The sequence below is a fragment of the Hyperolius riggenbachi genome, chromosome 9 (genome assembly GCF_040937935.1).
Source record: "Hyperolius riggenbachi isolate aHypRig1 chromosome 9, aHypRig1.pri, whole genome shotgun sequence".
In the NCBI taxonomy this organism is placed as follows: domain Eukaryota; kingdom Metazoa; phylum Chordata; class Amphibia; order Anura; family Hyperoliidae; genus Hyperolius; species Hyperolius riggenbachi.
The window spans coordinates 232,143,899-232,166,365 of NC_090654.1; the positions used below are offsets into that span (position 1 = coordinate 232,143,899).

Sequence of the window (22,467 nt, forward strand, 5' to 3'; positions counted from 1 at the left end):
AATGATGTAGACTGTAAAAAAAAAAAAAGAAAAAACCTGCCGTGAATGCCACTCGGTAGCAATTATACATTAACCAATCGCGTCTTTTGTAAGGGGATCTTTGCCCTGAACTGCTTCTTAGGGCACTATAATGTTCCCCTCCAAAAGGGCTCAGAGGCTACCGCGAAAAGCCCCTCCCCTACGCGCACTAAGCCCCGCCTCCACAGTCATATGCTTGTGTGCGGCTGCCTGGGAAGCTGGAGAGGTTATTTAATTCACCCCTCTGCTTTGCTCTGTAATGGGGGAGGGGGCTCTATCACATATACATTATGCAGGGCTTGTTGGTGACCTATATGGGGTGCTTGGATGAGGAATTTGGGCAACGCCATAGACATCCATTCAAATACCGGCATTGAGGAAAAATATCAGGCACTGGGGCTGCCTGCAATGCCACTGTGGGCTCCTGAATAATGTTTTTTTTCCTGCAATTTGTTAAATGGTTAAGATTAGCCATCAGGGGGTGGGGTGACTAAGATAAGCCGTGGGAGGTTTAAAAAAGAAGTAGTAGCTGTGCTCAGGCAGCGCTACTTATGCCGATTGCATATTAGCGTAGCCTGCGTTATCTAAGTAAAGTGAATGCTGCTAGTGTGACATGCGCTGTTACGCAACTGATGTAAGGACCCTGTTACACCAGTGATCATTTTATGGGTTGTTTTGTTTTGTTTAAAAAAAAAAATGCTTCCTTTGACTTTAACTTAAATCGCTGCAAAATTGCTGTGATCAAAATTATTAAAAAAATCACAGTCTCAGCTATTTTACAGAAATTTGTATGCAAGTCAATTGAAGCATTTTTTTTAAAGCAAAATAAACCGCAAAACTCTCTGTGGTGTGACAGGGCTCATAGTAATGATAGAATTCCCATGTGCTTTATACACATGGCTTTTTTACCTCTGTTTAGTGAATATGCCCCAATGTGCTCACTTGTTGCTTATATGTCGATATCTTTTAATGGCCCAGTGCATGTGTGTGTGTGGAGGAGGGGGACCAAATTCAAGTTTCGGTCAGGGTGTTGTGAAGGCCGGCCCCAGTCTTTTCTGACCGTTTGGTGTCCCAAAGAACACCCCTCTGATGCCTCTTCCTCAAATATCCCTGAGGCCCCCTACACACTACAAATCCGATTCTCAATTTCGATTTGCAATTCCGATTTTCCCTGGATACTATCAAAACAAGAAGAAAAACGCAGCATGCTGTACCGGTTAAAAAGCATGTAAAATTGCAAATTGGAATCGCATATAGTGTGCAAAAGGCCTGAATCTCCTTAAGCTACATTCACAGTGGGGTGTTGCAGTGCGACTTTACATATACATTGTACTGCAGAAAGTCGCACTGCAATGATAACCCTGTGCGTGATGTTCAATGTGCGACCAGACCGGTATAACTATTAGAGATGCGAAGTTCGGATCTTTTCAATGATCCGGATGATTCAATCTCGGATCATTTTACTAGGTAAGCATTCGGGGGTGAAATGACTAGCAGGAAAGGAGAAGGGGAGGGGGGGGTGGACACACAGAGAAGGGGAGAAGATGGACAGAGGGCAGGGAGTGGACAGAGAAGGTAGGAGGGACGAGCAGAGAGCAGAAATGTTTGTTTGCACGTAATACCCATATGCTACAATCATATGCTTTATGACATAGAGCAGTGGTCCTCAAACTAAGGCCCGCGGGCCGAATGTGGCCCCCTGGGGCTTTTTTACCGGCCCCCCACACACAAAATTTATTATAGATGCAGTCAGCTACATCTTTAAATATTGGTGGTCCGCATATAGAATGAAGCCAGAAAGCAGTAATTTGCTGGTTTCCAATCAAATTCCACATCAGGTGACACTGTTGTTCAATTGGACTGCAGGTTGTCACCTGGGTATGCTTCCCTGTCTGGCCCGTAAAGACTTGTACATTATTTTATATATGTTCCGGCCCCCCAGCAGTCTGAAGTATGTTGACCCGGCCCTCGACCCAAAACGTTTGGGGACCCTTGACATAGAGAGACAAGACATCGCGAGGCAAGACATCGCGAGGCAAGACATTGAGAGGCAAGACATCGCGAGGTAAGACAAGACATAGCGAGGCAAGACGTCGAGAGGCAAGACGTAGAGAGGCAAGACATAGAGAGGCAAGACATCGAGAGGCAAGACATCGAGAGGCAAAACATCGCGAGGCAAGACATCGAGCGACAAGTCATCAAGAGGCAAGACAAGACATAGAGAGGCAAGAAATCGAGAGGCAAGACAAGACATCGAGAGGCAAGACATCGAGAGGCAAGACAAGACATCAAGAGGCAAGACTTCGAGTGGCAAGACATCGCGAGGCAAGACATCGCGAGGCAAGACATCGAGAGGCAAGACGTCACGAGGCAAGATATCGAGAGGCAAGACATCGAGAGGCAAGACATCGCAAGGCAAGACATAGAGAGACAAGACATCGCGAGGCAATACATCGAGAGGCAAGACATCGCGAGGTAAGACAAGATATCGCGAGGCAAGACATCGAGAGGCAAGACATCGAGAGGCAACACATCGCAAGACAAGACGTCGAGAGGCAAGACGTCGAGATGCAAGATGTCGCGAGGCAAGACGTCGCGAGGCAAGACATCGCGAGGCAAGACAAGATATCGCGAGGCAAGACATCGCGAGGCAAGACATAGAGAGACAAGACATCGAGAGGCAAGACATCGAGAGGCAAGACATTGCAAGACAAGACATCGAGAGGCAAGACGTCGAGAGGCAAGACAAGACATCGCGAGGCAAGACATCGAGAGACAAGACATCGCGAGGCAAGACATCGAGAGACAAGACATCGAGTGACAAGACATCGAGAGGTAAGACATCGAGAGGCAAGACATCGAGAGGCAAGACGTCGAGAGGCAAGACGTCGAGAGGCAAGACATCGCAAAGCAAGACATCGCGAGGCAAGACATCGAGAGGCAAGACAAAACATCGAGAGGCAAGAAATTGAGAGGCAAGAAAAGACATCGAGAGGTAAGACATCGAGAGGCAAGACATCGAGAGGCAAGACAAGACGCAAGACATCGAGAGGCAAGACTTCGAGAGGCAAGACATCGCGAGGCAAGACATCGCGAGGCAAGACGTCACGAGGCAAGACATCGAGAGGCAACACATCGCAAGACAAGACGTCGAGAGGCAAGACGTCGCAAGACAAGACGTCGCGAAGCAAGACAAGACATAGCGAGGCAAGACGTCGAGAGGCAAGACGTCGAGAGGCAAGACGTCGAGAGGCAAGACGTCGAGAGGCAAGACGTCGAGAGGCAAGACATCGAGAGGCAAGACATCGAGAGGCAAGACATCGAGAGGCAAGACAAGACATCGAGAGGCAAGACATCGAGAGGCAAGACAAGACATCGAGAGGCAAGACATCTGGAGGCAAGACAAGACATCGAGAGGCAAGACTTCGAGTGGCAAGACATCGCGAGGCAAGACATCGCGAGGCAAGACATCGAGAGGCAAGACGTCATGAGGCAAGACATCGAGAGGCAAGACATCGAGAGGCAAGACATCGCAAGACAAGACATAAAAAGACAAGACATCGCGAGGCAAGACATCGAGAGGCAAGACATCGCGAGGTAAGACAAGATATCGCGAGGCAAGACATCGAGAGGCAAGACAAGACATCAAGAGGCAAGACTTCGAGTGGCAAGACATCGCGAGGCAAGACATCGCGAGGCAAGACATCGAGAGACAAGACATCGAGAGGCAAGACGTCGAGAGGCAAGACGTCGCGAGGCAAGACATCGCGAGGCAAGATATCGAGGGAAAGGAGATCGAGAGGCAAGAAATTGGGAGGCAAGACATCGAGGGGCAGGACATCGAGAGGCAAGACAAGACATCGAGAGGCAAGACATCGAGAGGCAAGACAAGACATCGAGAGGCAAGACAAGACATCGAGAGGCAAGACATCAAGAGGAAAAACAAGACATCGAGAGGCAAGACATCGAGAGGCAAGACATCGAGAGGCAAGACATCGCGAGGCAAGACATCGAGAGGCAAGACGTCACGAGGCAAGACATCGAGAGGCAAGACATACAGAGACAAGACATCGTGAGGCAAGATATCGCGAGGCAAGACATCGAGAGGCAAGACATCGCGAGGTAAGACAAGATATCGAGAGGCAACACATCGCAAGACAAGACGTCGAGAGGCAAGACGTCGAGAGGCAAAACCTTGAGAGGCAAGACATCGCGAGGCAAGACATCGCGAGGCAAGACATCGAGAGGCAAGACATCGCGAGGCAAGACATCGCGAGGTAAGGCAAGACATCGCGAGGTAAGGAAAGACATCGAGAGACAAGACATCGAGAGGCAAGACATCGCAAGACAAGACATCGAGAGGCAAGACGTCGAGAGGCAAGACATAGAGAGGCAAGACAAAGAGAGACAAAACATCGCGAGGCAAGACATCGCGAGGCAAGACATCGAGAGGCAAGACATTGCGAGGTAAGACAAGACATCGAGAGGCAAGACATCTAGAGGCAAGACATCGAGAGGCAAGACATCACAAGACAAGACGTCGAGAGGCAAGACATCGCGAGGCAAGACGTCGCGAGGCAAGACATTGCAAGACAAGATATCGCGAGGCAAGACATCGCGAGGCAAGACATAGAGAGACAAGACATCGAGAGGCAAGACATCGAGAGGCAAGACATTGCAAGACAAGACATCGAGAGGCAAGACGTCGAGAGGCAAGACAAGACATCGCGAGGCAAGACATCGAGAGACAAGACATCGCGAGGCAAGACATCGAGAGACAAGACATCGAGTGACAAGACATCGAGTGACAAGACATCGAGAGGTAAGACATCGAGAGGCAAGACATCGAGAGGCAAGACGTCGAGAGGCAAGACATCGCAAAGCAAGACATCGCGAGGCAAGACATCGAGAGGCAAGACAAAACATCGAGAGGCAAGAAATTGAGAGGCAAGAAAAGACATCGAGAGGTAAGACATCGAGAGGCAAGACATCGAGAGGCAAGACAAGACGCAAGACATCGAGAGGCAAGACTTCGAGAGGCAAGACATCGCGAGGCAAGACATTGCGAGGCAAGACATCGCGAGGCAAGACGTCACGAGGCAAGACATCGAGAGGCAACACATCGCAAGACAAGACGTCGAGAGGCAAGACGTCGCGAGGCAAGACAAGACGTCGCGAGGCAAGACGTCGAGAGGCAAGACGTCGAGAGGCAAGACGTCGAGAGGCAAGACATCGAGAGGCAAGACATCGGGAGGCAAGACATCGAGAGGCAAGACAAGACATCGAGAGGCAAGATATCGAGAGGCAAGACAAGACATCGAGAGGCAAGACATCGGGAGGCAAGACAAGACATCGAGAGGCAAGATTTCGAGTGGCAAGACATCGCGAGGCAAGACATCGCGAGGCAAGACATCGAGAGGCAAGACGTCATGAGGCAAGACATCGAGAGGCAAGACATCGAGAGGCAAGACATCGCAAGACAAGACATAGAAAGACAAGACATCGCGAGGCAAGACATCGAGAGGCAAGACATCGCGAGGTAAGACAAGATATCGCGAGGCAAGACATCGAGAGGCAAGACATCGAGAGGCAACACATCGTAAGACAAGACGTCGAGAGGCACGACGTCGCGAGGCAAGACATCGCGAGGCAAGACATCGCGAGGCAAGACAAGATATAGCGAGGCAAGACATCGCGAGGCAAGACATCGCGAGGCAAGACATAGAGAGACAAGACATCGAGAGGCAAGACATCGAGAGGCAAGACATCGCAAGACAAAACATTGAGAGGCAAGACGTCGAGAGGCAAGACAAGACATCGCGAGGCAAGACATCGAGAGGCAAGACATCGAGAGACAAGACATCGCGAGGCAAGACATCGAGAGACAAGACATTGAGAGGTAAGACATCGAGAGGCAAGACATCGCAAGAAAAGACATCGAGAGACAAGACATCGAGAGGCAAGACATCGCGAGGCAAGACATCAAGAGGCAAGACAAGACATCGAGAGGCAAGAAATTAAGAGGCAAGACAAGACATCGAGAGGCAAGACATCGGGGGGCAAGACAAGACATCGAGAGGCAAGACAAGACATCGAGAGGCAAGACATCGAGAGGCAAGACATCGCGAGGCAAGACATCGCGAGGCAAGACATCGCAAGACAAGACATCGAGAGGCAAGACGTCAAGAGGCAAGATGTCGAGAGGCAAGACATAGAGAGGCAAGACATCACGAGACAAGACATCGCGAGGCAAGGCATCGAGAGACAAGACATCGAGAGGCAAGACATCGCAAGACAAGACATCGAGAGGCAAGACGTCAAGAGGCAAGACGTCGAGAGGCAAGACGGGACATCGCAAGACAAGACATCGAGAGACAAGACATCGAGAGGCAAGACATCGCAAGACAAGACATCGAGAGACAAGACATCGAGAGGCAAGACGTCGAGAGGCAAGACGTCGCGAGGCAAGACATCGCGAGGCAAGACATCGAGGGAAAGGAGATCGAGAGGCAAGAAATTGGGAGGCAAGACATCGAGGGGCAGGACATCGAGAGGCAAGACAAGACATCGAGAGGCAAGACATCGAGAGGCAAGACAAGACATCGAGAGGCAAGACAAGACATCGAGAGGCAAGACATCAAGAGGAAAAACAAGACATCGAGAGGCAAGACATCGAGAGGCAAGACATCGAGAGGCAAGACTTCGAGAGGGAACACATCGCGAGGCAAGACATCGCGAGGCAAGACATCGAGAGGCAAGACGTCACGAGGCAAGACATCGAGAGGCAAGACATCGAGAGGCAAGACATACAGAGACAAGACATCGTGAGGCAAGATATCGCGAGGCAAGACATCGAGAGGCAAGACATCGCGAGGTAAGACAAGATATCGAGAGGCAACACATCGCAAGACAAGACGTCGAGAGGCAAGACGTCGAGAGGCAAAACCTTGAGAGGCAAGACATCGCGAGGCAAGACATCGAGAGGCAAGACATCGCGAGGCAAGACATCGCGAGGTAAGGCAAGACATCGCGAGGTAAGGAAAGACATCGAGAGACAAGACATCGAGAGGCAAGACATCGCAAGACAAGACATCGAGAGGCAAGACGTCGAGAGGCAAGACATAGAGAGGCAAGACATAGAGAGACAAAACATCGCGAGGCAAGACATCGCGAGGCAAGACATCGAGAGGCAAGACATTGCGAGGTAAGACAAGACATCGAGAGGCAAGACATCTAGAGGCAAGACATCGAGAGGCAAGACATCACAAGACAAGACGTCGAGAGGCAAGACATCGCGAGGCAAGACGTCGCGAGGCAAGACATTGCGAGGCAAGACGTCGCGAGGTAAGACAAGATATCGCGAGGCAAGACATCGCGAGGCAAGACATCGAGAGGCAAGACGTCGCGAGGCAAGACGTCGAGAGGCAAGACGTCGCGAGGCAAGACATCGCGAGGCAAGACATCGCGAGGTAAGACAAGACATCGAGAGGCAAGACATCGAGAGGCAAGACATCACAAGACAAGACATAGAGAGACAAGACATCGTGAGGCAAGACATCGCGAGGCAAGACATCGAGAGGCAAGACATCGCGAGGTAAGACAAGATATCGCGAGGCAAGACATCGAGAGGCAAGACATCGAGAGGCAACACATCGCAAGACAAGACGTCGCGAGACAAGACGTCGCGAGGCAAGACAAGACATAACGAGGCAAGACGTCGAGAGGCAAGACGTCGAGAGGCAAGACATCGAGAGGCAAGACATCGAGAGGCAAGACAAGACATCGAGAGGCAAGACATCGAGAGGCAAGACATCGGGAGGCAAGACAAGACATCGAGAGGCAAGACTTCGAGTGGCAAGACATCGCGAGGCAAGACATCGCGAGGCAAGACATCGAGAGGCAAGACGTCATGAGGCAAGACATCGAGAGGCAAGACATCGAGAGGCAAGACATCGCAAGACAAGACATAGAAAGACAAGACATCGCGAGGCAAGACATCGAGAGGCAAGACATCGCGAGGTAAGACAAGATATCGCGAGGCAAGACATCGAGAGGCAAGACATCGAGAGGCAACACATCGTAAGACAAGACGTCGAGAGGCACGACGTCGCGAGGCAAGACATCGCGAGGCAAGACATTGCGAGGCAAGACAAGATATCGCGAGGCAAGACATCGCGAGGCAAGACATAGAGAGACAAGACATCGAGAGGCAAGACATCGAGAGGCAAGACATCGCAAGACAAAACATTGAGAGGCAAGACGTCGAGAGGCAAGACAAGACATCGCGAGGCAAGACATCGAGAGGCAAGACATCGAGAGACAAGACATCGTGAGGCAAGACATCGAGAGACAAGACATCGAGAGGCAAGACGTCGAGAGGCAAGACATCGCGAGGCAAGACATCAAGAGGCAAGACAAGACATCGAGAGGCAAGAAATTAAGAGGCAAGACAAGACATCGAGAGGCAAGACATCGGGGGGCAAGACAAGACATCGAGAGGCAAGACAAGACATCGAGAGGCAAGACATCGCGAGGCAAGACATCGCGAGGCAAGACATCAAGAGGCAAGACATCGAGAGGCAAGACATCGCAAGACAAGACATCGAGAGGCAAGACGTCAAGAGGCAAGATGTCGAGAGGCAAGACATAGAGAGGCAAGACATCACGAGACAAGACATCGCGAGGCAAGGCATCGAGAGACAAGACATCGAGAGGCAAGACATCGCAAGACAAGACATCGAGAGGCAAGACGTCAAGAGGCAAGACGTCGAGAGGCAAGACAGGACATCGCGAGGCAAGACATCGCGAGGCAAAATATCGAGAGACAAGACATCGCAAGGCAAGACATCGAGAGACAAGACATCGAGAGTCAAGACATCGAGAGGCAAGACATCGCAAGACAAGACATCGAGAGACAAGACATCGAGAGGCAAGACATCGCAAGACAAGACATCGAGAGACAAGACATCGAGAGGCAAGACGTCGAGAGGCAAGACGTCGCGAGGCAAGACATCGCGAGGCAAGACATCGAGGGAAAGGAGATCGAGAGGCAAGAAATTGGGAGGCAAGACATCGAGGGGCAGGACATCGAGAGGCAAGACAAGACATCGAGAGGCAAGACATCGAGAGGCAAGACAAGACATCGAGAGGCAAGACAAGACATCGAGAGGCAAGACATCAAGAGGAAAAACAAGACATCGAGAGGCAAGACATCGAGAGGCAAGACATCGAGAGGCAAGACTTCGAGAGGGAAGACATCGCGAGGCAAGACATCGCGAGGCAAGACATCGAGAGGCAAGACGTCACGAGGCAAGACATCGAGAGGCAAGACATCGAGAGGCAAGACATACAGAGACAAGACATCATGAGGCAAGATATCGCGAGGCAAGACATCGAGAGGCAAGACATCGCGAGGTAAGACAAGATATCGAGAGGCAACACATCGCAAGACAAGACGTCGAGAGGCAAGACGTCGAGAGGCAAAACCTTGAGAGGCAAGACATCGCGAGGCAAGACATCGCGAGGCAAGACATCGAGAGGCAAGACATCGCGAGGTAAAGCAAGACATCGCGAGGTAAGGAAAGACATCGAGAGACAAGACATCGAGAGGCAAGACATCGCAAGACAAGACGTCGAGAGGCAAGACATCGCGAGGCAAGACGTCGCGAGGCAAGACATTGCGAGGCAAGACGTCGCGAGTTAAGACAAGATATCGCGAGGCAAGACATCGCGAGGCAAGACATCGAGAGGCAAGACGTCGCGAGGCAAGACGTCGAGAGGCAAGACGTCGCGAGGCAAGACATCGCGAGGCAAGACATCGCGAGGTAAGACAAGACATCGCGAGGCAAGACATCAAGAGGCAAGACATCGCAAGACAAGACATCGAGAGGCAAGACATCGAGAGGTAAGACATCGAGAGGCAAGACATCGCAAGACAAAACATAGAGATACAAGACATCGAGAGGCAAGACATCGCAAGACATCGAGAGACAAGACATCAAGAGGCAAGACATCGAGAGGCAAGACATCGCAAGACAAGACATTGCAAGACGTCACGAGGCAAGATGTCACGAGGAGAGACATCGCGAGACAAGACGTCGCAAGACATGGAGAGGCAAGACATCGAGGGGCAAGACATCGAGAGGCAAGACAAGACATCGAGAGGCAAGACATCGAGAGGCAAGACTTCGCGAGGCAAGACATCACGAGGCAAGACATCGAGAGGGAAGACATCGAGAGGGAAGACATCGCAAAACAAGTCATCGAGAGACGAGACATCAAGAGACGAGACATCGAGAGGCGAGACATCGCAAGACAAGACATCGAGAGGCAAGACATCGGGAGGCAAGACATCGAGAGGCAAGACATCGCGAGGCAAGACGTCGCGAGGCAAGACATCGAGAGGTAAGACAAGATATCGCGAGGCAAGACATCGAGAGGCAACACATCGCAAGACAAGACATCGAGAGGCAAGACAAGACAAGACATCGAGAGGCAAGACATCGAGAAACAAGACATCGAGAGGCAAGATATCGAGAGGCAAGACATCGCGAGGTAAGACAAGATATCGCGAGGCAAGACATCGAGAGGCAACACATCGCAAGACAAGACATCGAGAGGCAATACAAGACATCGAGAGGCAAGACATCGAGAGGCAAGACATCGAGAGGCAAGACATCGCAAGACAAGTCATCGAGAGATAAGACATCGAGAGGCAAGACATCGCAAGACAAGACATCGAGAGACAAGACATCGAGAGGTAAGACAGCGAGAGGCAAGACATCGAGAGGCAAGACATCGCAAGACAAGACTTAGAGAGACAAGACATAGAGAGGCAAGACATCGCAAGACAAGACACCGAGAGACAAGACATCGAGAGACAAGACATCGAGAGTTAAGACATCAAAAGGCAAGATATCGCAAGACAAGACATCGAGAGACAAGACATCAAGAGACAAGACATCGATAGGCAAGACATCGAGAGGCAAGACATCGCGAGGTAAGACAAGATATCGCGAGGCAAGACAATCGAGAGGCAAGACATCGAGAGGCAAGACATCGCAAGACAAGACATCGAGAGGCAAGACATCGAGGGGCAAGACATCGAGAGGCAAGACAAGACATCGAGAGGCAAGACATCGAGAGGCAAGACATCGAGAGGCAAGACAAGACATTGAGAGGCAAGACATCGAGATGCAAGACAAGCCATCGAGAGGCAAGACTTCAAGAGGCAAGACATCGCGAGGCAAGACGTCGAGAGGCAAGACATCGAGAAACAAAACATCGAGAGGCAAGACATCGCAAGACAAAACATAGAGAGACAAGACATCGAGAGGCAAGACATCGCAAGAGAAGACATTGAGAGACAAGACATCGAGAGACAAGACTTCGAGAGGCAAGACATCGCAAGACAAGACATCGAGAGACAAGACATCGAGAGGCAAGACGTCGAGAGGCAAGACGTCGAGAGGCAATACATAGAGAGGCAAGACATCGCAAGGCAAGACATCGAGAGGCAAGACAAGACATCGAGAGGCAAGACATCGCGAGACAAGACATCGAGAAGCAAGACAAGACATCGAGAGGCAAGACATCGAGAGGCAAGACAAGACATCGAGAGGCAAGACATCGCGAGGCAAGACAAGACATCGAGAGGCAAGACATCGCGAGGCAAGACATCGCAAGGCAAGACATCGCGAGGCAAGACAAGACATAGAGAGGCAATACATCGAGAGGCAAGACAAGACATCGAGAGGCAAGACAAGACATCAAGAGGCAAGACATCGTGAGGCAAGACATCGAGAGGCAAGACATCGCGAGGGAAGACATTGCGAGGCAAGACATCGCGTTCAAGACATCGAGAGGCAAGACATCGCGAGGCAAGACATCGAGAGGCAAGACGTCGAGAGGCAAGACATCGAGAAACAAAACATCGAGAGGCAAGACATCGAGAGGCAAGACATCGCAAGACAAAACATAGAGAGACAAGACATCGAGAGGCAAGACATCGCAAGAGAAGACATCGAGAGACAAGACATCGAGAGACAAGACTTCGAGAGGCAAGACATCGCAAGACAAGACATCGAGAGACAAGACATCGAGAGGCAAGACGTCGAGAGGCAAGACGTCGAGAGGCAATACATAGAGAGGCAAGACATCGCAAGGCAAGACATCGAGAGGCAAGACATCGAGAAGCAAGACAAGACTTTGAGAGGCAAGACATCGCGAGACAAGACATCGAGAGGCAAGACAAGACATCGAGAGGCAAGACATCGCGAGGCAAGACATCGCGAGGCAAGACATCGCGAGGCAAGACATCGCAAGGCAAGACATCGCGAGGCAAGACAAGACATAGAGAGGCAATACATCGCGAGGCAAGACAAGACATCGAGAGACAAGACATCGAGAGGCAAGACAAGACATCGAGAGGCAAGACATCGTGAGGCAAGACATCGAGAGGCAAGACATCGCGAGGGAAGACATTGCGAGGCAAGACATCGCGTTCAAGACATCGAGAGGCAAGACATCGCGAGGCAAGACATCGAGAGGCAAGACATCGCGAGGTAAGACAAGATATCGCGAGGCAAGACATCGCAAGACAAGACATCGAGAGACAAGACATCGAGGGCAAGACATCGCAAGACAAGACATCGAGAGACAAGACATCAAGAGACAAGACATCGAGAGGCAAGACGTCGAGAGGCGCTCACTTCTGCATTTAGACACATTGAGTTATACTCCTGTTTGCCTGATGAAGCGAGACCACACCCGCGAAACGCGTTGCACTAAGTGGAGTTGAATAAAACATTTTTTTGTATTGATATATTGTGACTCAATTGAGTTTTATATTTTTGAGGGAAGTAAGTCCACCTGAACATCCCCCTCTTTTAGACGTTTTTTAAACGTTTTTATTCTACTCTGGCGCCTCTGTACACCAAGCTTGCTGAACTCTGCCTCTAATACTTTTAGCCATAGACCCTGAACAAGCATGCAGCAGGTCAGATGTTTCTAACATTATTGTTACATCTGACAAGATTAGCTGCATGCTTGTTTCTGGTGTTGTTCAGACACTATTTCACCCAAATACTGTAGATCAGCTGGGCTGCCAGGCAACTGGTATTGTTTAAAAGGTAAAACAATATGGCAGCCACCATATTCTTCTCACTACAGTTGTCCTTTAAAGAGAGACTGAAGCGAACAAAAATTACTATTTTTACCTTCTAGTTCGCTTCACTACTCTCATTAGATGTAAACCGCTGCATCCCCGCTGCAAAACGAGGGCTTTTGACCCCCCAAATCCCGGGGGGGGGGGGGGGGGGGTGGATCTGGGGGGGATTCGGCCGGCGCTTCCTGAAAGAGGCAGAGCTTTCAGCTGCAGCTCTGCCTCTACTGATGGCAATCGCTGCGGATCGCCTCCTCTCCCTGCCCCTCTCACTTTTCCTTCACAGAGAGGAGCGGGGAGAGGCGGAGATCCGCACGGCGATTGACATCAGGAGAGGCAGAGCTGCAGCTGAAAGCTTTGCCTCTCAGGGCAGCACAATCTTTGCCCAGGGATTTGGGGGGTCTAAAGCCCTCGTTTTGTGCCGGGGATGCGGCGGTTTACATCTAATGAGACTACTGAAGCGAACTAGAAAGTAAAAACAGCAATTTTTGTTCGCTTCAGAGTCGCTTTAAAGAGACACTGAAACGAATAAAAAAAATTGATATAACGAATTGGTTGTGTAGTACAGCTAAGAAATAAATCATTAGGAGCAGAGACATAAGTCTAATATTTGTTTCCAGTACAGGAAGAGTTAAGAAACTCCAGTTGTCATCTATGCAAATAGCCATTGAGCTCTAGGACTTTCAAAGTCGCAGAGAGCTCTGACTTCTGATGGTTTTTATCTCAACTGTATTGTTTTTTCTTTTGCAGAGAACAGTTCAGGACAGGTCAAAAGTTCACTGCCTGTTCTGTAAAAACATTTAGAATGCTGAGTAGTGTGTAAATTGCAAGTATTAAAGAATGATGCAGTGTTATAAAAAAAAAGCTGTAAAACTGAAAATAAAACTATGAGAATTTTTTTTGCTACCAATGTTCTAGTAATTATCCATACTACACAACCAATTCATTCTATCTTTTAATTTTTTTTTATTATCGCTTCAGTGTCTCTTTAAAGGGAACCTAAACTGAGAAGAAGATGGATTTTTCCTTTTAAATTAATAAAATCTAATTCCTTCAGCCACAGCCCCTGAACAAGCATGCAGATCAGGTGCTCTGACTGAAGTCAGACTGGATTAGCTGCATGTTTTTTCAGGTCTATGATTCTGTCACTACTGCAGCCAAAGAGATCAGCAGGGCTGCCAAGCAATTGGCTTTGTTTAAAAGGAAATGTCCATATCCCTCTCAGTTTATGTTCCCCACTTAAGGACCGGGGCTGTTATTGCAGATCTGCGCTGCGTGGGCTCTCCAGCCCGCAGCGCAGATCGTGTTTATGGCAGGGCGATCAGACTTCCCCCCTTTTTTCCCCACTAGGGGGATGACCTGCTGGGGGGGTCTGATCGCCGCCGCTCCGTGTGGCCGAGCGGGGGGGGGCTCTTCAAAGCCCCCCTCCGCAGCGTTTTCCGTGCTCCCTTCATCCCCTTACCTCCCTCTCCCTCATTCAGCGGCGCAGGACGGATATCCGTCCTGCGCATTGTGGGATAGGCTTCAGCCTATCAAATGACTGCGATCCCCGGCCAATCAGAGGCCGGGGATCGCCGATCTGCCTTACGGCGCTGCTACGCAGCAGCGCCGTATGATGTAAACAGCGGGGATTTCTTCCCCGCGTGTTTACATTAGGCGTGCGAGCCGCGATCGGCGGCTCGCACACTGTTCACAGAGACAGTCTCCGTGAACTGACATGGAAAGGCAGCTCGTACGAGCGGCCGTTTCCATGTAGTAACCACTTAAACCCGCCGCCGCCTATGGGCGTTAGGCGGTCCTTAAGTGGTTGGAACTTTAACCAAGGATTGAACTTTATTCCAATCAGTAGCTGATACCCCCTTTCCTTTAAAGAAATCTTTAGATCATCAGGGGGGTCTGTATGACTGATATTGTGGTGAAACCCCTCCCACAGTGTGATGCCATGACCATGGTCCTGACAGTTTGCTGTCTGTGAACCTCGTTGCATTGTGGGAAATAATGGCTTTTTCCAACTGCCAAGCAACCGGTATCTAAGTCTGTGCATAGAACATTCCGCACAATCACCTGGCAGAGCTAAAGATGTCTCCACCAGTGATACATTTCAGAATGTTAATTTGAGATAGGAAAGATTTTACAATGGACAAACGCTGACTAATAAGTGAATAATGTAAAAAAAAAAAGCAGTTTTATTAATTGTTATTTTCACTTCAGTTCCTCTACAAGGACTATAGTGGAATAAAACATAACCTTCAAATCACATTTTGTGTAATCTGTTTCAGTTTTGACTGTGGTATATTGTATGTTGTAGTTTGGACTGAAAATAACAGGCAGTACATGTGTAGCATATTGGAAGAAAGGTTTCTTAGCACAGTTGAGGATTTCCAGCAATTTTGTAGTATAAATAGTAGCAGGAACATGCTTGTATTTTAAAATGGGTAACCAGAGACCCCAACATGTAGCACTTTTGTTTGGTAATTTGCAGCACATTAGTACACTAAGGCTGGATTCACACTGTGCTGGATGTACAGTGGCACGTTAACAGTGGACCTGCTCGGGATATGCTGTGTTCTGTTCCTTCACATTGCCTTCCATTCTGCATTCAGTCTGCTTCTGCGGCCATCCATCCAGTTCACCTGCCGCTGGATCCCCCACAGCTTGATCCACTGCCGGAATTGCAGAGAAGCATCGGTATACAGATCAAAGCCCCACCAGATGCATATGGCGCTTCCTATTGGATTGCAACAAACCAATAGGAATCCTCCCTCCATCAAGGAGTATTCTTATTGGTCCACCACTCAGTGAACCAATGAGTATCCTTCCTGGGGAGCCCCATACTTCTGCCAGGCCTCAGATTTGTATACCGCTGCTTCTCCCCTGCAGTGTAGCGAGCGGCTGGTGGACCTGAGGTGACACAAGACAAGCAAGTTCTCATAAGCTTCCACTGAGTCCATCGGCATCCATCTTGAATTATCGTCTCTTGCAGAACCTTGAGTTCAGCTTATCGGAAAGGAACAAACAGACCTATGTGAACAGACCTATTGCTTTGTATAGAATCTATTTGCATGTCTGCTGATCCATTCCAATAAGAGGAAGGTTTTTACAGCCAGTGTGAACCCTGCCTAACACTTTAAAGGGGACCTGAGGTGAGAGGGATATGGAGGATGACATGTTTATTTCCTTTTAAACGATGCACATCGCCTGGCTGTCCTGCTGATCCTCTGCCCCTAAAATGTTAAGCCATAGACCCTGAACAAGCATGCAGATCAGATGTCTTTGACAAATCTAACAAGATTAGCTGCATGCTTGTTTCAGGTGTGTGATTTAGCTGCTACTGACCAGGAAGAGCAGCACTGCCAGGCAACTGGTATTGTTTAAAAGGAAATATGGCAGCTTCCATGGGTCTCACACCTCGGGTTCTTTTTAAAGCTATGAAGAGGTATTAAAGTGAACTTGAGGTGAAAATACACGGATGAGATCAACAATTATATTTATCCTACTCCTAAAATGCCTTTTTTTTAAAAAAGTATCCCATGGTTTTCTTTTATTTTTAAACAATTACAAAGTAGGTTGAATGTTTTACTGTCTCTTATCAGTGACCGCTTTTTTTTAACCACCCTGGCGTTCTGATTAAATCGCCAGGGTGGCTGCGGGAGGGGTTTTTTTAAATAAAAAAAAAACTATTTCATGCAGCCAACTGAAAGTTGGCTGCATGAAAGCCCACTAGAGGGCGCTCCGGAGGCGTTCTTCCGATCGCCTCCGGCGGCCAGAAGTAACACGGAAGGCCGCAATAAGCGGCCTTCCGTGTTTCGCTTACCTCGTCGCCATGGCGACGAGCGGAGTGACGTCATGGACGTCAGCCGACGTCCTGACGTCAGCCGCCTCTGATCCAGCCCTTAGCGCTGGCCGGAACTGTTTGTTCCGGCTACGCTGGGCTCGGGCGGCTGGGGGGACCCTCTTTCGCCGCTGCACGCGGCGGATCGCCGCTGCACGCGGCGGATCGCCGCGCTGCAGCGGCGATCAGGCAGCACACGCGGCTGGCAAAGTGCCGGCTGCATGTGCTGCTTTTTATTTCATTAAAATCGGCCCAGCAGGGCCTGAGCGGCAGCCTCTGGCGGTGTTGGACGAGCTGAGCTCGTCCAGACCGCTCAGCAGGTTAAGTGTCCCAGACTTAAAATACATGAACTATTGACCTTTTTCTATCTCTCTCCTGCCCTCAGAAGTTGTATTCTGCCAGGAAAACTTGTATGGCTGTAATTTGCTTATCAGTTATGTTTACTATATTCCTGACAAGGTATGACAAGACAGAAGCTGTCACTTCCATGCCTAGAAATAAACTATTTCAGGCAGCAAAATAAAGCAAGTAAAACAGCCTGGTTATTAAGATGTTTTGTACTGTGCATGCACGGTTATCTCATTATGTCACATGTCGCTGGCGGTACATTTTAAAAGTACAGTACTCCTTTTAATGAAATATTGTGCGTCTTATGCTAGCCTAGTAATGAAATTATATATTTGTTTAGATGTTTTACTAGCTGTACCCTGACTTTTTGTCTGGTGTTTAAGGTGTGTCACTCCAGCATTTTGCCTGCAGATGCAGAATGGGTGAAATTCTCTCCTGACACAAAGGAGCCATTGTAATTCAGGTATTTTTTTTTCTTTATTTCCGTTGCTTATTGAATAAGACCATGAAGCATGTTCAGTGCAGTTCTAATACCTTTCTTGAGATGAAACACACTTCATGTTTGCTCATTGTATATTGTAAACATCATGTTAAGACATGCAACTTCTCCTTTTGTTTTGATCTTTGTAGCAGTTATACATGAAGCGGAGCATGTGTTCCTTCCAGTAAAAGCTTATTAAAGGCTTACTGGAATGACAGCTGTAACTATCCTATATGTGAACTTTCCTTCGAGTGCGTCTGTCTATTTTTCCGTCTCTCTCATCTCTGGAACTATTGCACTCAGACATCTGACTTCCTAGAATGCAGTGTTCAGTTGTAAGTCCTCCTGTTTTCCTGCAACAGAATCTTTAGATGTAAGGATTTATTTTTGTTGGGCACAGTGGATCAGTTTCAGTGTTACAGTTGGCACTGGGGATAGTGGAAGGGTTAAAGTTGGTATAAGGCATAGGGAAAGGGTTACAATTTATGCTCGGCTGTGACTGGGCACAGGGGAAGGCTGTAGCTTGGTCCTGAGCATAGGGGAAGGCTATGGCTTGGAGCTGGGGATAAGGGAAGACTGTGGCTTGGCGCTGGGCATAGGGGAAGACTGTGGCTTGGCACTGGGCATAGGGGAAGACTGTGGCTTGGCTCTGGGCATAGGGGAAGACTGTGGCTTGGCGCTGGGCATAGGGGAAGACTGGGGCTTGGCGCTGGGCATAGGGGAAGACTGTGGCTTGGCGCTGGGCATAGGGGAAGACTGGGGCTTGGCGCTGGGCATAGGGGAAGACTGTGGCTTTGCACTGGGGACAGGGGAAGGCTGTAGCCTTACACTGGGGATAGGGGAAGGCTGTAGCCTTGCGCTGGGCATAGGGGAAGACTGTGGCTTGGCACTGGGGACAGGGGAAGGCTGTAGCCTTGCACTGGGGATAGGGGAAGGCTGTAGCCATGCACTGGGCATAGGGGAAGACTGTGGCTTGGCACTGGGGACAGGGGTAGGCTGTGATTGGGCACAGGGGAAGGCTGTGTCTTGGCGTTGGGCATAGCCGATGGCTGTGGCTTGGTGTTGGACATAGTGGACAGAAGTGGCTTGGCATTGGGCATAGCAGATGGCTGTGGTTTGGCACTAGGCACGGGGAAGGCTGTGGCTCGGCGCCGGGCATATGGGAAGGCTGTGACTTTGCACTGGGAATAGGGGAAGGCTTGAGGTTGGCACTGGGGATAGGGCAAAGCTGTAGCTTGGCGCTAGGCATAGGGGTAGGCTGTAGCTTGGCGCTGGTCATAGAAGAACACTGTAGCTTGGTGCTGGGCATAGGGGAGGACTGTGGCTTGACTCTGGGCATAGGGGAAGACTTTAGCTTGGTGCTGGGTATAGGGGAAGACTGTGGTTTGGCCCTGGGGATGGGGAGAGCTGTAGCTTGGTGCTGGTCATAGGGGAAGGCTGTGGCTTGGTGCTGGGTATAGGGTAGGTCTGAACGATTTTAGGAAAAACAAAGGAGACACCAAGAGCCCAATATAGTGTAGTATGCGGAGGGTAAGTAGGTATAATGAAAAAGTGAGACAATTATACTCACAAACACGGGTCACCGCTAAGGTAACCACTGTAAATGCAGGTGAAGAAATTGAGATTTCGATTCACGATTTCCTTCAAATCAAGCTTTGTTCCCCCTCTGTGCCTGCTCATTTCTCCTCTGTCCCCCTGACTCTCTTTGTGCCCCCTTTGCCTCTTTATGCTTCCTCTGAGTCTCTCTCTTGTACCCTTTGTGTCTCTGTGCCCACTCTGTGTCTCTCTGTGCCTCCTCGACTGTCCCCTAAGCTGCAGCAGTGCTGGACATAGCTTCCAGCAAGAGTCCGGCGATGCCTGTCTATCCACTTCGCCTCCTGCAGGCTCTAATGCACGGAATACTTCCTGTATGTCATGTGACATACAGGAACTCGGAAGTTTTGCCAAGCACAAGAGTCAGCAGATGGCGATGGAGGCCGGACAGTGTTGGACTCGTGCGAAAGGTATGTCCAATGCTGCGGGCCGCACACACTGGGACTTTGGGGAAAATTGAAGCTGCTTCTTCACACTTCCCCATGTGGAAATGACGTGATCGTGATAATTACCACTTTGACGATTCGCAAATTGTGATCTTGGTGATTGCGATTTCGGTTTAAATTCGATTTATCTTTCAGGCCTAGTATAAGAGAAGACTCTGATTTGGCGCTGGCTATAGGGGAAGGCTGTGACTTGGCGTTGAGCATAGGGGAAGGCTGTGGCTTGGTGCTGGTCTTAGGGGAAGGCGTGTGCAGGGCACAGGGGAGGGTTAAGTCTGTATTATATTACCCTGCAAGTTTCTATGTTAACTTTTCACTTAAACTGGATGCAAACCAAAGTCAACATTTCACATGCGCTAGTCCTAAAGATGATCTTTCTCTGGCTTTCTTTTTAACTCTTGTTTTTGTGGATCAGGTATAAATTGAGAACATTCCACGTTGTGTTGCGATGCCAGAAATACAGTGGCTCCAGCTGCCACAGGAAGTTCTCCTTCACATATTTGCATACCTTTCCCCGACGGAAAAGGCAAATGTTCGGGCCCACGTGCACATATTTACGGATGCAGGTGGACCACCCATCCCTGTGGAAACACAGCACCATAATCTTCAAGAGTATAGGTGGTTTTAATGCTCGCTTCTGGGACACTCTTCAGAGCCGGAAAATCTCATCTGTAGAGGTGACCCGTGTAACATTGAAACAGTTCAAGAAAATGACGAGCTCCTTGCCGGACTTGACCAGCGTCACCATGGACTCTTGCCTAAAAGGAGAAATCCTCCAAGGATTAAGACCACTGGTGATCCTGCAGCAACTGCATTTGACAGACTGTTCCAGTGTGACGGACCAAGATATCTTTTCAGAGATCGCACTTTTCCAACAACTGACCCATTTGTCTTTATGTCGGGTGACTTTCTCAGGTTTCTTCCTATTAACTAGCATAGTCTTGTTGCAGAACTTGTACTCTCTATCTCTTCATTCAAAGGAAGGCAATATACCAGAGAGGGTTCTCCAGTACATCCTGTTTAGACTACCAAAGCTTCGTGAGCTCTCCTTAGCTGTCGGTAGCATGAATAAATGGAAGCTGTCCCTGTGCTTTAATGTTCCAGATAATTTTGTATCCACCGCTGAAGGTGAGTGTCTATGACCTGTATATTTATGGTACTATCTGTGTTATTTAGTGCAGCGTTCTGCCAACCCTGTCCTCAAGGCCCACCAACAGTGCATGTTTTGTGGAAATCCACAGAGGTAGTTAATCAGCTCTGCTGAGACACTAATTGCCTCACCTGTGCATGTTTGTGGTTTTCTGCAAAACATGTACTGTTGGTGGTGCTTGAGGACAGGGTTGGGGAACTCTGATTTAGTTGAAAGTGTTGGTTTTTGAATTTGGCATATTGAATTTGGAACACCTGAATATTTCCGAACACCACATCTTGGTGCCATTTCAGTACGAAAAGTGGACAGGGTCAGGGGGAGTTCACTTACTTGTGCTTCACAACGCGCTTCATGTGACTGATGCTTTCTCCTTCCAGCTTTAGAAGTCACGTGAAACACAAGCTATGTTAACTTCCCTGATTCTGTCCACTTCTTTGCATTGACAAGACAAGACACAGAACATTTATACCGCGCTTTTCTCCTGGTGTACTCAAAGCGCCAGAGCTGCAGCCACCAGGACGCGCTTTATAGGTGGTAGCAGTGTTAGGGAGTTTTGCCTAAGGACTTCTTACTGAATAGGTGCTGGCTTACTGAACAGGAAGAGCTGAGATTCAAACCCAGGTCTCCTGTGTCAGAGGCAGAGCTCTTAACCAGTACACTATCCAGCCACTGGGGCAGAAGTGTTCTATTCGAGAGTATTTGGATGTTCCAAATTCAGTATGCTGAGTTCGAACACCAACAATAGCCATATGTGTCATTCATAGTGCTGGATGGTGGGAAACCAGCACTCTGCAAGAAGATGGCTGAGGGGCCTTAAACGAATGTTCAGGACTTTAGAAATTAAGGCAATTTCATCTCTATTGTTTTATTGTGTCTTATTTTTGTCAGAAAATCCACATCCTATGTAATTCTGAGACCTCTTAAACATGCTAGGGTACCAGTAATCCTTGGCGCTGTCATTTTGCAGCCCACTGTTTGTAAATTGTGAAATGATGAATTAGACCATTGTGTCCTTTTCTACTGCTCACTCTACTCTCTAGAGAAGGGTACCCTCTGTTCAGTTATAGTGGAACAGCATGTCTGTGCAGCACTCACTCCTGAAACTGTCACCCTAGAAATAGATTGATTAAAGGAATACCAAGGCGCAGTTGCGTAGCTGAGGAGTTTGGGGCCCCAGTGCAAGTTTCACATGGGGCCCCAAGCACTCTATTGGTTTGAAGCCCCAAAACCTACCAAGGACAGTTTCAGTGTAATCAGGGTAAGGAAACAGTTTGGTTAGGATTACCACTATTCAGGGCACATATAGAGGTGTTTATTACCATCACAGCATCAATAATAAGCCAGTGTTCTCCCAATGCTCTTTTAGCCGGGTACTCCACCCGGCTAGTTTTGGCAAGCACCCGGCTGTCATCGGCTCACCTCCTCCTATGATGTAAGCAG

The 22,467-nt window shown here is 49.2% G+C and overlaps 1 protein-coding gene and 1 pseudogene across 1 annotated transcript; both read left to right on the plus strand.

The window, feature by feature from the left end:
* The first annotated feature begins 2,593 nt into the window (after positions 1-2,593).
* LOC137533601 (trichohyalin-like) lies at positions 2,594-12,841 on the plus strand. Its single transcript, XM_068254951.1, has 3 exons — positions 2,594-2,633; positions 4,671-5,617; positions 6,083-12,841. The coding sequence occupies exons 1-3, from the start codon at positions 2,594-2,596 to the stop codon at positions 7,034-7,036; spliced, it is 1,941 nt and encodes a 646-aa protein (XP_068111052.1). The 3' UTR covers positions 7,037-12,841.
* A 3,173-nt stretch (positions 12,842-16,014) lies between these two features.
* Positions 16,015-22,467, plus strand: part of LOC137533029 (uncharacterized) — a 32,039-nt pseudogene continuing 25,586 nt past the window's right edge.